Source organism: Thalassophryne amazonica, chromosome 19 (genome assembly GCF_902500255.1).
Source record: "Thalassophryne amazonica chromosome 19, fThaAma1.1, whole genome shotgun sequence".
In the NCBI taxonomy this organism is placed as follows: domain Eukaryota; kingdom Metazoa; phylum Chordata; class Actinopteri; order Batrachoidiformes; family Batrachoididae; genus Thalassophryne; species Thalassophryne amazonica.
Window position 1 is genome coordinate 62,184,916 of NC_047121.1, and position 12,751 is coordinate 62,197,666.

Below are 12,751 nucleotides of genomic sequence, written 5' to 3' on the forward strand. Positions count from 1 at the left end.
GGACCTAATGGAAAATGGAAACATGAAGACATGCAAGTGGAATGAGGAGGGAAAACTATAAATTATACGAAACATAAGTCGGAGGAGCTATGGAACGTGACAACATAGGAAAATGTGTAAGTAGAGAAAATGTAAGCACATTAGATGATCACCTAATCTGCCATTAGGGGATTTCATATATGTGATGACCTAAGGACACTTAGAAATATAAGAATAGAAAGGTGGGAGGAGCTAAGGACAAATAGCATCACATGAGTTTACATAAATAAGAGGATCTAAGGACACTTAGAACTTTAAGACTACATAAGTATTTAAGTATTTGAGCCCAGATGTATTCACTTATGTTGTAGGTGATATTTGCTGGAGGAAAGTTAATGCCAAAACAATCTCTCAACACTTAATTCTACCGAATTGTCATTTGGAGTGTTTGCTAATGGAAATCCATGCATGTGTTTCCGTAGCTGGTGTTGACGGTGGGTCTGCTGGCAGTTGTGGTCTACCTCTACACTGTGGTGGCCTTCAACTTCTTCAGGAAGTTCTACAACAAGAGTGGAGATGAAGATGAACCCGATATGAAGTGTGATGACATGATGACTGTAAGCAGCACTCACGGTTTTCATGATGTGATTTTTGACTCATAGAATGGCAGCAGCAATACTTGGACCCATCACAGAGTTTGTCCTCTGCCTCTCTTGTGTGTCTGCAGTGTTACCTCTTCCACATGTATGTTGGGGTGAGAGCGGGAGGGGGCATCGGGGATGAGATTGAAGATCCAGCTGGCGACCCCTATGAGCTCTATCGGATCCTTTTTGACATAACGTTCTTCTTCTTTGTCATTGTGATCCTCCTGGCCATCATCCAGGGTAAGTTCTGTTTCCTGAAGGCATCTTTATGACAGTAAGTCCTGGAGCCCACACATCTGGCTTTTCCTTAAATTCCATAGCCCAAAGTGGATTAGAGTCTATGACTCACCCGGACAGGGCATCAATGCATCATACGTTCATTCCCCAGCCAAGGATGGTACCCATTTAAGGCTGGGTGGACTGGGACAATGCAGATGAAGTGTCTTGTCAAAGGACACAGACAAGTAATGAGATTGGCAATCAAACCCAAATCTCCCAACACCTTATTTCACTGAGCTACCTGCTCTTAAAGTAAGACTGTTCTAAAATATGACTGGAGATAATCATGGGCACCAATAGACCTCTTGGCCTGTATGGGACCTACGTCTCTGCTCTGCACTACTGACAACAAAAGAAGAGTGCTTTAGACAAGTTGTGTAAAAGTGGTACTTCACAACATCTGGTTCAAACCTGTGTTAAAACTGATCATTATGAGGTCTAGTCTGTTGGGGTTTATATGTACAGTAAAGGGGTCATAGAGAAAACCAGATGGCCGGAACAGATTTGCTGTCATAGTCATTTTGCATTCTGTTTATATTCATATGTTGATGAAGGCCCATGAAAACTAGGCCTGTTTACACTCATTTTCAATTTGCTTAAACTTCTTGTAAATTTAAGTAATTTCACTGAAATCTCCCAGTTTTATGTCATAACCAGACAATCAGAATCAGAATCACCTATATTGTCATTGCACAGCAATCAGCACAATGAAATTTGCTTGTGCATCCTCAAAAACAATGACCACCCTGACGCCATAACTTACCCACACACATACGAGGTCTATTAGACAATAAACCGACCCTATATGGATTTGAATGACGTGCGATTACACATATCATGCTTGAACCCTCGTGCGCATGTGTGAGTTTTTTCACGCGTGTCGGTGACGTCATTTCCCTGTGGGCAGGCCTTGAGTGACATGTGGTCCCGCCCTCTCGGCTGAATTCCTTTGTTTCACACGCTGCTCCAGACAGCGCGCGTTGCTTTATCAAAAATTTTTTCTGGACCTGTGAGGAATATCCGAGTGGATACTATTCGAGAAATTAAGCTGGTTTTTGGTGAAAAGTTTAACAGCTGATGAGAGATTATGGGGTGTTTCTGTCGGTGTAAGGACTTCCCACAGAGCAGGATGTCCTGCAGCGCTTCCAGGCGCTGTCGTCGGCCTGTTTCGACCTGAAAACATCCTAATTTAAGGCTTAATTCACCCAGGACGTCGTGAGAGAACAGAGAAGATTCAGAAGAGGCCAGCATGAGGACTTTATGCGGACATTCCACTGTTTAAGAACATTTTTTAATGAAAGACGTGCGCGCAAATTCGCCGAGTCGTCACGGAAACGACTCGGTGAATCTGTGTGCGCCGCGACAGGAAAAACACCTCCGTGTTGAAAACCATTTGTAAAATCCAGGCAGCTTTTGATGGCTTTCAACAAGTGAGTAACTGAGAAATTGTTTAACAGCTTGGGCATGTTCCAACTTGCCCATTAAGGTTTCCAACGGAGGTGTTTTTCCTGTCGCGACCCCCCGCGGTCGGGTCCGGCCCGACATGCAACTCTGCCCGCACGTTCTTTCATTACAAAATGTCCATTAACAATGGAATGTCTGAATAAACTCCTCATGCCGACTTCTTCTGAAAGTTCTCTGTTCTCTGACGACTTCCTGGATCAACAGAGCCTGAAATGTGGAGGTTTTCAACTTGAAACGGCGAGACGCTGCCGCCTCGAAGCACAGATCACCGTCAGGCGCCGTGGGCCGTCCTTAAAGCGACACTTACACACCAAAATCTCTCATCAGCCGTTAAAATTTTTACCGAAAACCAACCGAATTTATCGAATGGTGTCCACTCAGTTGTGCCTTAGAGTTTTGAAAAAATTTTGATCAAACAAAGCAGCAGTCTCTGAGCCATTCCTAAACAATGAAAAAACGATGAGAGGGTGGGCCACTCCTCACTCAAAGACTGCCCACAGGCGAATGACGTAACCGACAGGCGTGAAAAAACTCTTGCATGCCCACGAGGGTTCAAGCATGTCTAATGTAATCACACGTGATTCAAATCCATATGGTTTTTGAAAAAAATAATAAGGTCGGATAATTTTCTAATAGACCTCATACTTCAATAAATATCAAAAGCATCGGGAGATTTGGGGGTGTGTGGGGATAAGGCAAGCTCAGAGACAAACATAACTCTTATTACACTGATCCCACATTGTCATTGTCCCATATTGCACGTATCCCATGCTGCACATGTCCCATATTGCATGTATCCCATGCTGCACATGTCCCATATTGCACGTATCCCATGCTGCACATGTCTTCAGCTTTCAGGCTCCTCTCCTGTGGAACCAGCTCCCAATTCAGATCAGGGAGACAGACACCCTCTCTACTTTTAAGATTAGGCTTAAAACTTTCCTTTTTGCTAAAGCTTATAGTTAGGGCTGGATCAGGTGACCCTGAACCATCCCTTAGTTATGCTGCTATAGACTTAGACTGCTGGAGGGTTCCCATGATGCACTGAGTGTTTCTTTCTCTTTTTGCTCTGTATGCACCACTCTGCATTTAATCATTAGTGATTGATCTCTACTCCCCTCCACAGCATGTCTTTTTCCTGGTTCTCTCCCTCAGCCCCAACCAGTCCCAGCAGAAGATTGCCCCTCCCTGAGCCTGGTTCTGCTGGAGGTTTCTTCCTGTTAAAAGGGAGTTTTTCCTTCCCACTGTTGCCAAGTGCTTGCTCACTGGGGGTCGTTTTGACCGTTGGGGTTTTTCCGTAATTATTGTATGGCTTTGCCTTACAATATAAAGCGCCTTGGGGCGACTGTTTGTTGTGATTTGGCGCTATATAAATAAAATTGATTTGATTTGATTTGATGTCCCATATTGCATGTATCCCATGCTGCACATGTCCCATATTGCACATATCCCATGCTGCACATGTCCCATATTGCACGTATCCCATGCTGCACATGTTCCATATTGCACTTATGCCATGCTGCACATGTTCCATATATTTCACGTATCCCATGCTGCACATGTCCCATATTGCATGTATCCCATGCTGCACATGTCCCATATTGCATGTATCCCATGCTGCACATGTCCCATATTGCACTTATGCCATGCTGCACATGTCCCATATTGCACGTATCCCATGCTGCACATGTCCCATATTGCACATATACCATGCTGCACATGTTCCATATTGCACGTATGCCATGCTGCACATGTCCCGTATTGCACGTATCCCATGCTGCACATGTTCCGTATTGCACTTATCCAATGCTGCACATGTCCCATATTGCACTTGTGCCATGCTGCACATGTCCCATATTGCACGTATCCCATGCTGCACATGTTCCATATTGCACGTATTCCATGCTGCACATGTCCCATAAAACATCAATTAACATTTAAAATACCCAGCTTTAATTAAAAAAAACCTTAAACAGCTAAAAAAAACATTAATAAATATACCTAAGTTAAAAATAGTTAAAATCAAATATTGCACATGTCCCCCCTTGTTCTAATTAGAATAATGCAATTGTTCTGACTAGAGCTTGGGCATGTCTGTTCAGTTCTGTCACAGCTCTAGGAAAGAAGTTTTTTAGCCTTGTGGTGTGGGCTTTAAAGGCCCGATAACACCTGCCGGATGGAAGCAAAGAAAAAAGGTGGTACGAGGGGTATGTTCCATCCTGCAGAATACTGCTTGCTCAGTGGAGGCAGCGAGTCCTAAAAATATCATCCAATGAGGGTAGAAAGACCACCGATCTTTTCTGCCATTTTTATGGCTCATCTGATGGATTCCTTTTTGTTTTCAGAACAGTATATGCCTTTAGTCTTTGCAGAGTTGGCATATCCTCAGTAGTCACACTGCTTTTTGGTATATTTTTTGGGTTGGATGGATTGATGCAGGATGATTTATTTTTCTCTCCTCTATGTAGGTTTGATCATTGATGCCTTTGGAGAACTGAGGGACCAGCAAGAACAAGTCAAAGAAGATATGGAGGTGAGAGTGAATTTTATTCTCACCCACTGTGTGCCAAGGTGGTGCTGAAGAACAGGATGTTGTTCAACAGAAAATGGGATTTACTGATTACTTAGAAAATTCTACTTAAAAATGTGTCCTCATTAGCTTCTTTGAGATAAATTTGCCTCAGCTGAGGAGCAACATTGCTTTAATAAGAAAGCACTTCGCAACTAGTACTGTTTTATCAGTCAAAGTTTTTCATTTTAACAGAAACTTGTTTTACCTCACACATTCACTGCTGTAAAATTGGGATAAGTAAGCATAAGTAAGAGAAACACTGCCTGCAACACTTTGACATCCTTAGAGAAAGTTGGATTTGGTACTTTGGTGTTTTGGCAGTCAACAGATTCATATCGTACAAGAGGTGAACTCGGTGGACTCTTGCCTACGCATGAATTCTCAAATTTATGTAGTTTTCAAACCACTTTTCAAGGCAGAATTTGTCTCAACATTGTCACTCTCACATTTGTGTTCCCACTTTGCTTCCATATCACAATAGGTCCATGCATCCGTGCTTAAACGTGTGCAACCTGGGTTTCAGATCAAACCTGTCCCCATACTGACTTTGATGGAACAGATTGTCTGCAGTAGTTCAGCTTGTTGGTGCATATAAACCTGCAGTTATCAGCAGAAACATATCAGAGTGTTTAATTAAATTTCATTAAATAATGCAAAGAAAAGGCACAAATCTGGAGGTTGTTCTTGGAATATGAAGAAGTCACAAATCACCAAAAATTGTGATTAATCATGAAAAACCCTGCAACCATAAGAATAAACAAACCTAATAAGTTCATGCACTTCATTTTTGTGTCAAATATTTTTCTCCCAGTATGGGCCGGATTACTATGTTTTCCAAACTATAAGTTGCAGGTTTTTGAGTTTTTTCTTACTAGTTTGGGAGGATCTACACCTTATACTCCAGTGTGATTATATGCTGGAAAACACTCAGTTCAGCTACTCGCCATCCTTTTTAGCTCTTCCAGTTGTTGCATCTTTGTTATTTATTCATGTTCACAATTTTTATTTTATTTATTTATTTGTCTCTCTCTGTCTGTTAGTAGGATTATGTCAAAACTACTGCACAGATTTTAACGAAATTTCACCACAGATAGATATAGTCTATAGAAGTCTCCATTAAATTTTGGAGGTGATCCGGATCTGGATTCTGGGTCAAGATTTCACTTTATATAGGCTTTTAAGGATTATGTCTAAGCTGCTTCACAGATATTCACCAAATTTGTACCACAGATAGATATTAGGCCATGGAAGACTCCACTGAATTTTGGAGGTGATCCAGATCCAGATTCTGGGTCAGGATTTCAATTTGTACATTTCACTTTGTCGTATTTTGAGGATTACGTCATAACTGCTTGACAGATTTTCACTCAATTTTCACCAAACATTGTTGGTCCTTGGAATACTTTGTTAAATGATGGAGGTGATCTGGATCTGGATTCCCGGATAAGGATTTCACTTTGTAGACTTTTAAGGATTATATCAAAACTACTTCATGGATGTGACATCTGTGAAGTAGTGGTTTATCGATTTTTGTTATTGCTTTCGGGCTTGTGTGTTGTGGGCCATTGTTTGTCTGGTTGTGTTTTGTAAATTTGAGTTCATTGACTAATTTTGCACTTTTTTTTTGGTATTTGTTGTAATGGGTGTATATGTAGGTATGTATTCAGGTATATATCTCTGCATATGTATATCTATTTATATGTGTATTTATGAAATTGTGTTTATGTGTGCATGTATGTATATATATGTGTGTATATATTTCTTATTTTTATGGTATAAGGGGTGGTATGAGGTGGGTTGCTTCTACCCTCGCCCTTTTGGTCACACGGGTTTGTTACTGAGATGTTTTGTTGTGAGTTTTGTTATTGTTTTGTGTGCTGAATAAATTCATTCATTCACATCTTGATGTAAAACCAAGGTCAGGAAGACACTATTTTGTTTCAGCTTGTGAATTAAATATCAGATGGCAACATCTTGATCACTCGGACCATTCTGGATCGGTATGCAGTTATTGCATTGTGTTGTGGAATCCTGATCCAGGTAAAGTTCGAGTCACGATGTGAATCACATATCTGTTATTTTGAGTCCTCGTCAACCCTTGGCGGACTTCAGAAATCTCGGATTGCTCTTATTAAGTTTTAAATCCGGTTTCCTTTTTTGTTTTTTCCTTGTCAGATCTTTTTGTTTTCATTCTTGTTTTCCCTACTTGAGTTTGTGTTCTTGTCCTTGATCCTCATTGTTATTCCTTTGTCTTGTTCCCACAGAAATGAATCATCTTGTTGTTGTTGTTGTAATAGAGTTGTGTGTTTGGTGCACATGCCCATTTTCAAAGATGTTCACATTCTTAAAAATGGAACCATTCTATTTTTTACTGTATAACATTACAATGGAGGACATGTCTTGTTGATTCTTCCATTTATCTTCTGCCCTCAGACTAAATGTTTCATTTGTGGAATTGGAAATGACTACTTTGACACGACACCTCATGGCTTTGAGACCCACACCTTACAAGAGCACAATTTGGCCAACTACCTGTGAGTATTCAGCCTTCAAGAAGTTCACATCAGCTTATGTAAATGTTTAATTAACATGATTTCGATTTACACGAACCTGACAAGAGTTATTTAATGTTCAGACGTAGTTATTATAAGGTACCTTTATTTACTATGTGGTGTATTACAGCATTACAACTAATTTTATTGCTGATAAAGTATTAATTATGGAGAGATTAAATGATGAATATAGTGAATTCCCTGCGTGAGATCTTGCAGAACCAAGAAGAAGGAACTGCAATTGTTTTGTAATTTGTGTCTGTAGGATGGACCAAGCAGAGGGTCACCCCTTTGAGTCTCTGGTCTGCTTGAGGTTTCTTCCTCAGAGAGAGTTTTTCCTTAACACTGTTGCTCTGGGGGTTGGTAAGGTTAGACCTTACTTATGTGAAGCGCCTTGAGGCAACCTTGTTGTGATTTGGCGCTATATTAATAGAAATAAATTGAAATTGAATTGAAAATGAAATATGAAAGATTTGTCTCCGCACTGATTTTTAACTAAATAAAAATGTTGTAATTCTAACTAACAATGGTTTTGACATCTGACACAGTCAACCTGCAAGTGCTGTTTTACCTGTCCAGCAGGTAAAACAGCAAAACCTTTGAGTGAAATATGTCCAGGTTTTATCCTACCAAAAATAGAACGATCCACAGCGCTCCCATGAAAAAAACTTTATTAATGAAAATGTGATGTTTTGGGCGAACTGCCCTTCCTCAGACATTTTATCCTGAAACAATCCCAACGGGATCTCTGGTTGCCTGTGATTATTTTATAAGAATTTAAGGTCTACCATTTTTTCTTGTCTCCATGATGCTAACACTATCATATGTAGCATAGAGTTATGGCTAAGGTGTCAAAATCCAACCCCTTGTACACTTCGTGACACCTGGATAACAAATCAAGTAGGGGATTGGCTGTTGGAGGGAAATATTGTGGGGACCTTATGTGCCCCATTGCTTCTACAGTAGCCATGAAGGCCCAACAAGAACCCTGAACATGAGACGGCTAATAGTGCTCTGGTGAAACAAGACGTCCTTGTAATCCGATGGCTGTGAAGAAATATGAAGGTTGCAGCAGGTTCTCGGACCTCGATCATCTGGGATTTCTCAGCCATTGGACCAGGCTAAGGATCTGTCAAGGACGGTGTGTTTGTCAGTGTGCAACGACATTCGCACATTAAACAAACCCACGCACAGGTGTCTCTAGATCGACAAATGGATGTAGATATCCCATCCGGGAATTGATCAAGAGACAATCTTCCTCACCACCGAGGGCCTGCCACGTGTGGATGTAGCGTACTAGCAACTGTTCAAGGTCCCCCCCAAACCCCATGACATCTGTGACATCACCACAGAAAATGTGTAATGGCATCTTATCAGTGTATTTTATCCCACATGGGTGAAATCCTTGTTTTCAGGCAAGGAACATTTGGATCATACTTGCAATATATTATTGTAAATTTTCTTTCTTTGAATAATTTTTCATTATTTTCAAGTTTCAAGGGGAAAAAAAAGGGACTTCACCTTTAAGATGTCACAAAAATATGATAGGTTTAAGTCTTCAACACTGCCAGTGACTTGGAACAGTAGATGAAGTCTCTGCCTCCCTGCTTATCCACACTTTCTTGTGGATGGAAAGCCTCAGTCCATTTACTGCCACAGTCAGCTGGCCAGAGGGTATCAGAGCAGCCTCATTGTGTGACTTCATTACTATTTAATGCCATGAACTTTATTGCAAAATAGGTTTATGATAGCGTGCTCTCATATAGTATTCATCAGGATGCGGCATACTGTGATGCCCACCGAGCTACAGCAGCCTGCTGCCATTTCCACTCGATTTGGGAAACAACAGGTGATTGAGGGATGGAGATATAATGCACTTACTTTGTTTAGACACGTCCATGAGTAACTGTGAAGAAACAGCACGTCTGACATTTCCTGTGAATGATTTGTTATAGACATCAAAATATATGAATGTGCCCAAGCCGATCCTTTTGTTCTCTGACAACATGAAACATTTAAATACAGAAATGAGCTCCTCGGAATCTAACGTTTAGATTTTTTTTCTTTGTCTGCAAAGGTTTTTCCTGATGTACCTTATCAATAAGGATGAGACGGAGCACACTGGGCAGGTAGAGTACATTCCCATGTTATTGAGCATTTATTGGAAACATTTTTGCTGAAACCATAGAACAGTCAGTATCCTTTTACAGTGTGTCGGCCTTAAATACACACTGTAAATATCTGCTACTGTTAAAAAAAATATGTCATGTTAGTTCTGCTGCTTGGCAGTGAACTAAAGACGGCAAAGCTAAACATTGCTAGGATTATCTAACTCCAGTCATTTTTGGATTTGTAAGGACTATCTGTAACAAACTTTTGAAATGCACCTAAATTATGCTGCTTTTTGTTTCTTCCTTTCTTTTTTGCACACCCCCCCCCCCCCCCCCCCCCCCATTGCCTTTGGCTTAGGTAGTAAAATGAGATGTGAAATTGTTATACGATTCTGTAAATTTTGACCAAGTATTCGCATTATGTATGTAATTTAATATATATTCAAATTCAATTTATTTATTTTTTGCTCCCCAGCTTGAATGCAACTTTCACTCAGACCTACATTTACATTTTTTTTTTTGTTTGTTTTTGGATGTGTTCTGGTTTGCTTTTCATACAAACTTTTTTTTCAGATTCAGCCCTTTTTCTTTTTTCAGTTTTAGATCATGGGTTGTTAATTTTTTTTTATTTGTCAGATTGCTGTCCCTTTTTCTTTTATTTATTTATTTTTTTTATTTTTTGACTTGGGAGGTGTGGTATATCCTTATTTTAAAAGTAAAAAATCTAAACATGGACTTTCAGTCCCCCTCTGGAAAAGTTGCAGAAGTCCTCTTAAAACATGTAAGGTGAATGCATTATGGCTAAATGTGGAAAAACATCACCATTAATTTGATCACGAATGAGTTTCCAAATGGGGTGTGATTGTCCCCCCCCCCCCCCCGTTTTCAGAGCAGTCACTGCCTTACAGTCATTTACTTTACACAACCATCTCTGTATTCCTGGGTCAATCCTCTGTAAATATGAACTTTGAATGCAGCACATCTCCACTAAACATGTCACGTGTTGTATCTGCGAGACTTTACTTGTGTAATTCCAGCTTTCAGACAAGGCCGATCTGTCTTATCCTCAATAGTTTGAACTCCTCTTTAGAGATGCTGTGCAAAGCTACACCTGCACATACGTTTTGAGTAACTCGGATAATAACTTTGGTGTTAACTACGTGTTTTGTTTTTGCTTTATCTGCATCCAGGAGTCATACGTGTGGAAAATGTACCAGGAGCGTTGTTGGGATTTCTTCCCAGCTGGGGACTGTTTCCGTAAACAGTATGAGGATCAGCTTGGGTAAAGCCAATCTGTTTTCTCCACCTTCATTCTTAACAAGGCTGCTGGAACTTGTAGCCCCCCGTGTAGGGTGCTGGACTACAGCGCCACACACACCCAGCAAAGCTTAGGTCTGGTCTGAGGAGAGACATTTTAAAGTCAAACTGAAGACGCGTGTCTCCCGCCAGGGTCACCTCTGGTGCAGTGCCAGCCTGTGTTGAAATGAACTGTAGCTTGCCCGTACGTTTTATTTATAATACGTTTAAGGACCGTTTTCTCGTTTTTGACAGCATGTCGCCTTTTACTCCACATAACCCTAAAACATTGCACAATATTTATTTTTTCTTTCATGAGAAACACTGGGTTGTGTGGGGTTAGAGGACATTGTGTGTCATATTATGCACAAGACAGCAATTTCAGTGTTTTTAGAATGTTGAATTTGATGCCAAAAGATATGTGGAGAGGTATCGTACTTTTGTCTAGTGCTCTACAACGTAATGTTATAACCATGCATATTGAGAAGTTTTATGAATGAAGTGGCAAAAAAGATTTATTATGTCAGATAAAGATGCCTATTTTTTCATGAAGTGCCTTACAGTACTGTATCTACATTACAATGAAGCTATGCAAAACCTTTGTTTTTCTTTATTGTATGTAAGTACAGTAATTTTCCTGGAACTGTTCTGATATGTAGTTTGGCTGAAATTTTTCATTGAAACAAAAAAAAGAAGAGCACTGAGCTGATTTTTTTTTTTTTTTTTTTTGCTGAATGCAGCATCTTAAGTGCAAACACTCGAGATACGTAGTGTACAAAGTGACACTTTTCCGAGATAACGTTTCAGAATTTACTGGACATCTTAAAGCATTGAAAATGATATTATATTGTATGGCTATTTGTATGTAGTAGCTTTGCTGATCTGTGCATTTTATTTGAAGACAAAAAGAAATAAATCAATGCAAAAAAGTTGTTAGTTGCATAAGTGTTCCTTCGCATTAAAAAAAAGTTAGATTTGATTTTCTGAATCCAGATGCTTTTTTTGAGTTTTTCCTCAGCCAATTACAACCCTAAAAGCTCATTTCTGCATTTCAGTCCTGAAAGTAGGAAGACACAATTATTTATTTATTTTGTGGTAGGTGACCAGATGTCACCGTTTTTCTGGGACATTCCCTATTTTTGAGAACCTGTACCGAGTCTGGAACTGTTCCCGCAAAATGTTCCCATTCTTAACTGTGAAGTAAAAGCAGATCAGAACAGAACCACAAAGCAGATGGGCAGACGTCTTGTGTTGTGCTTGTTTTGGCCAAAAGAGAGGCCTCAGTGCTTGATATAACAGCTTCATATCACTCCTCTTTAATTGCTAATCACTTGCTTTCATAGTTTTAGAAAAAAAACTGTTAAACTCAGAAGTTTGAAGTGAATCCACAACCTCGCCAAAAATATATTTTCAAGCCAGGAAGTAACCCAGAGTTAGTCGGGACGGGATTAAGAAACATACCAATGTAGAATTGTACTACCAGGCAATATAGTAGGTAGCTGATTTATAGGTACATTTCTTAAATCATGAATAAGATTGAGGTGGACCTCTCAAAAGGTCAAAAGACGACCTCCAATGTTTTGCCATCGACAACTCCACCTGGTAGCAAGAGACAGCAAAGAGAGAGACTCGTGGTATAAGAAGTTGCAACGGAACAGACTCTCCTGAGAAGTGTAGCTTACAGCCCGTGCCAAGAAACATTACCAAATGCTCCATTGGGTCCCCCACTGTCAGACCTCACTGATTTGATCTCCTTGGATGTATGCTCCCACATTTGGCAGGCATCAAGGGTGACTGAGTTTCTGATATGGTTACCATACTCACGCATTGGACACCCTGCCTAAAGAGGGGGTG

At 40.2% G+C, this 12,751-nt stretch overlaps 1 protein-coding gene across 1 annotated transcript in view; it reads left to right on the plus strand.

The window, feature by feature from the left end:
- The window catches only part of LOC117532313 (ryanodine receptor 3-like), a 323,993-nt gene extending 312,167 nt beyond the window's left edge, over positions 1–11,826 (plus strand). Inside the window, 6 exon segments of the mRNA XM_034195633.1 lie at positions 462–596; positions 707–863; positions 4,835–4,899; positions 7,372–7,472; positions 9,568–9,619; positions 10,792–11,826. Coding sequence (XP_034051524.1) covers positions 462–596; positions 707–863; positions 4,835–4,899; positions 7,372–7,472; positions 9,568–9,619; positions 10,792–10,887 — 606 coding nt within the window. The 3' untranslated portion in view covers positions 10,888–11,826.
- The last annotated feature ends 925 nt before the right edge of the window (positions 11,827–12,751 follow it).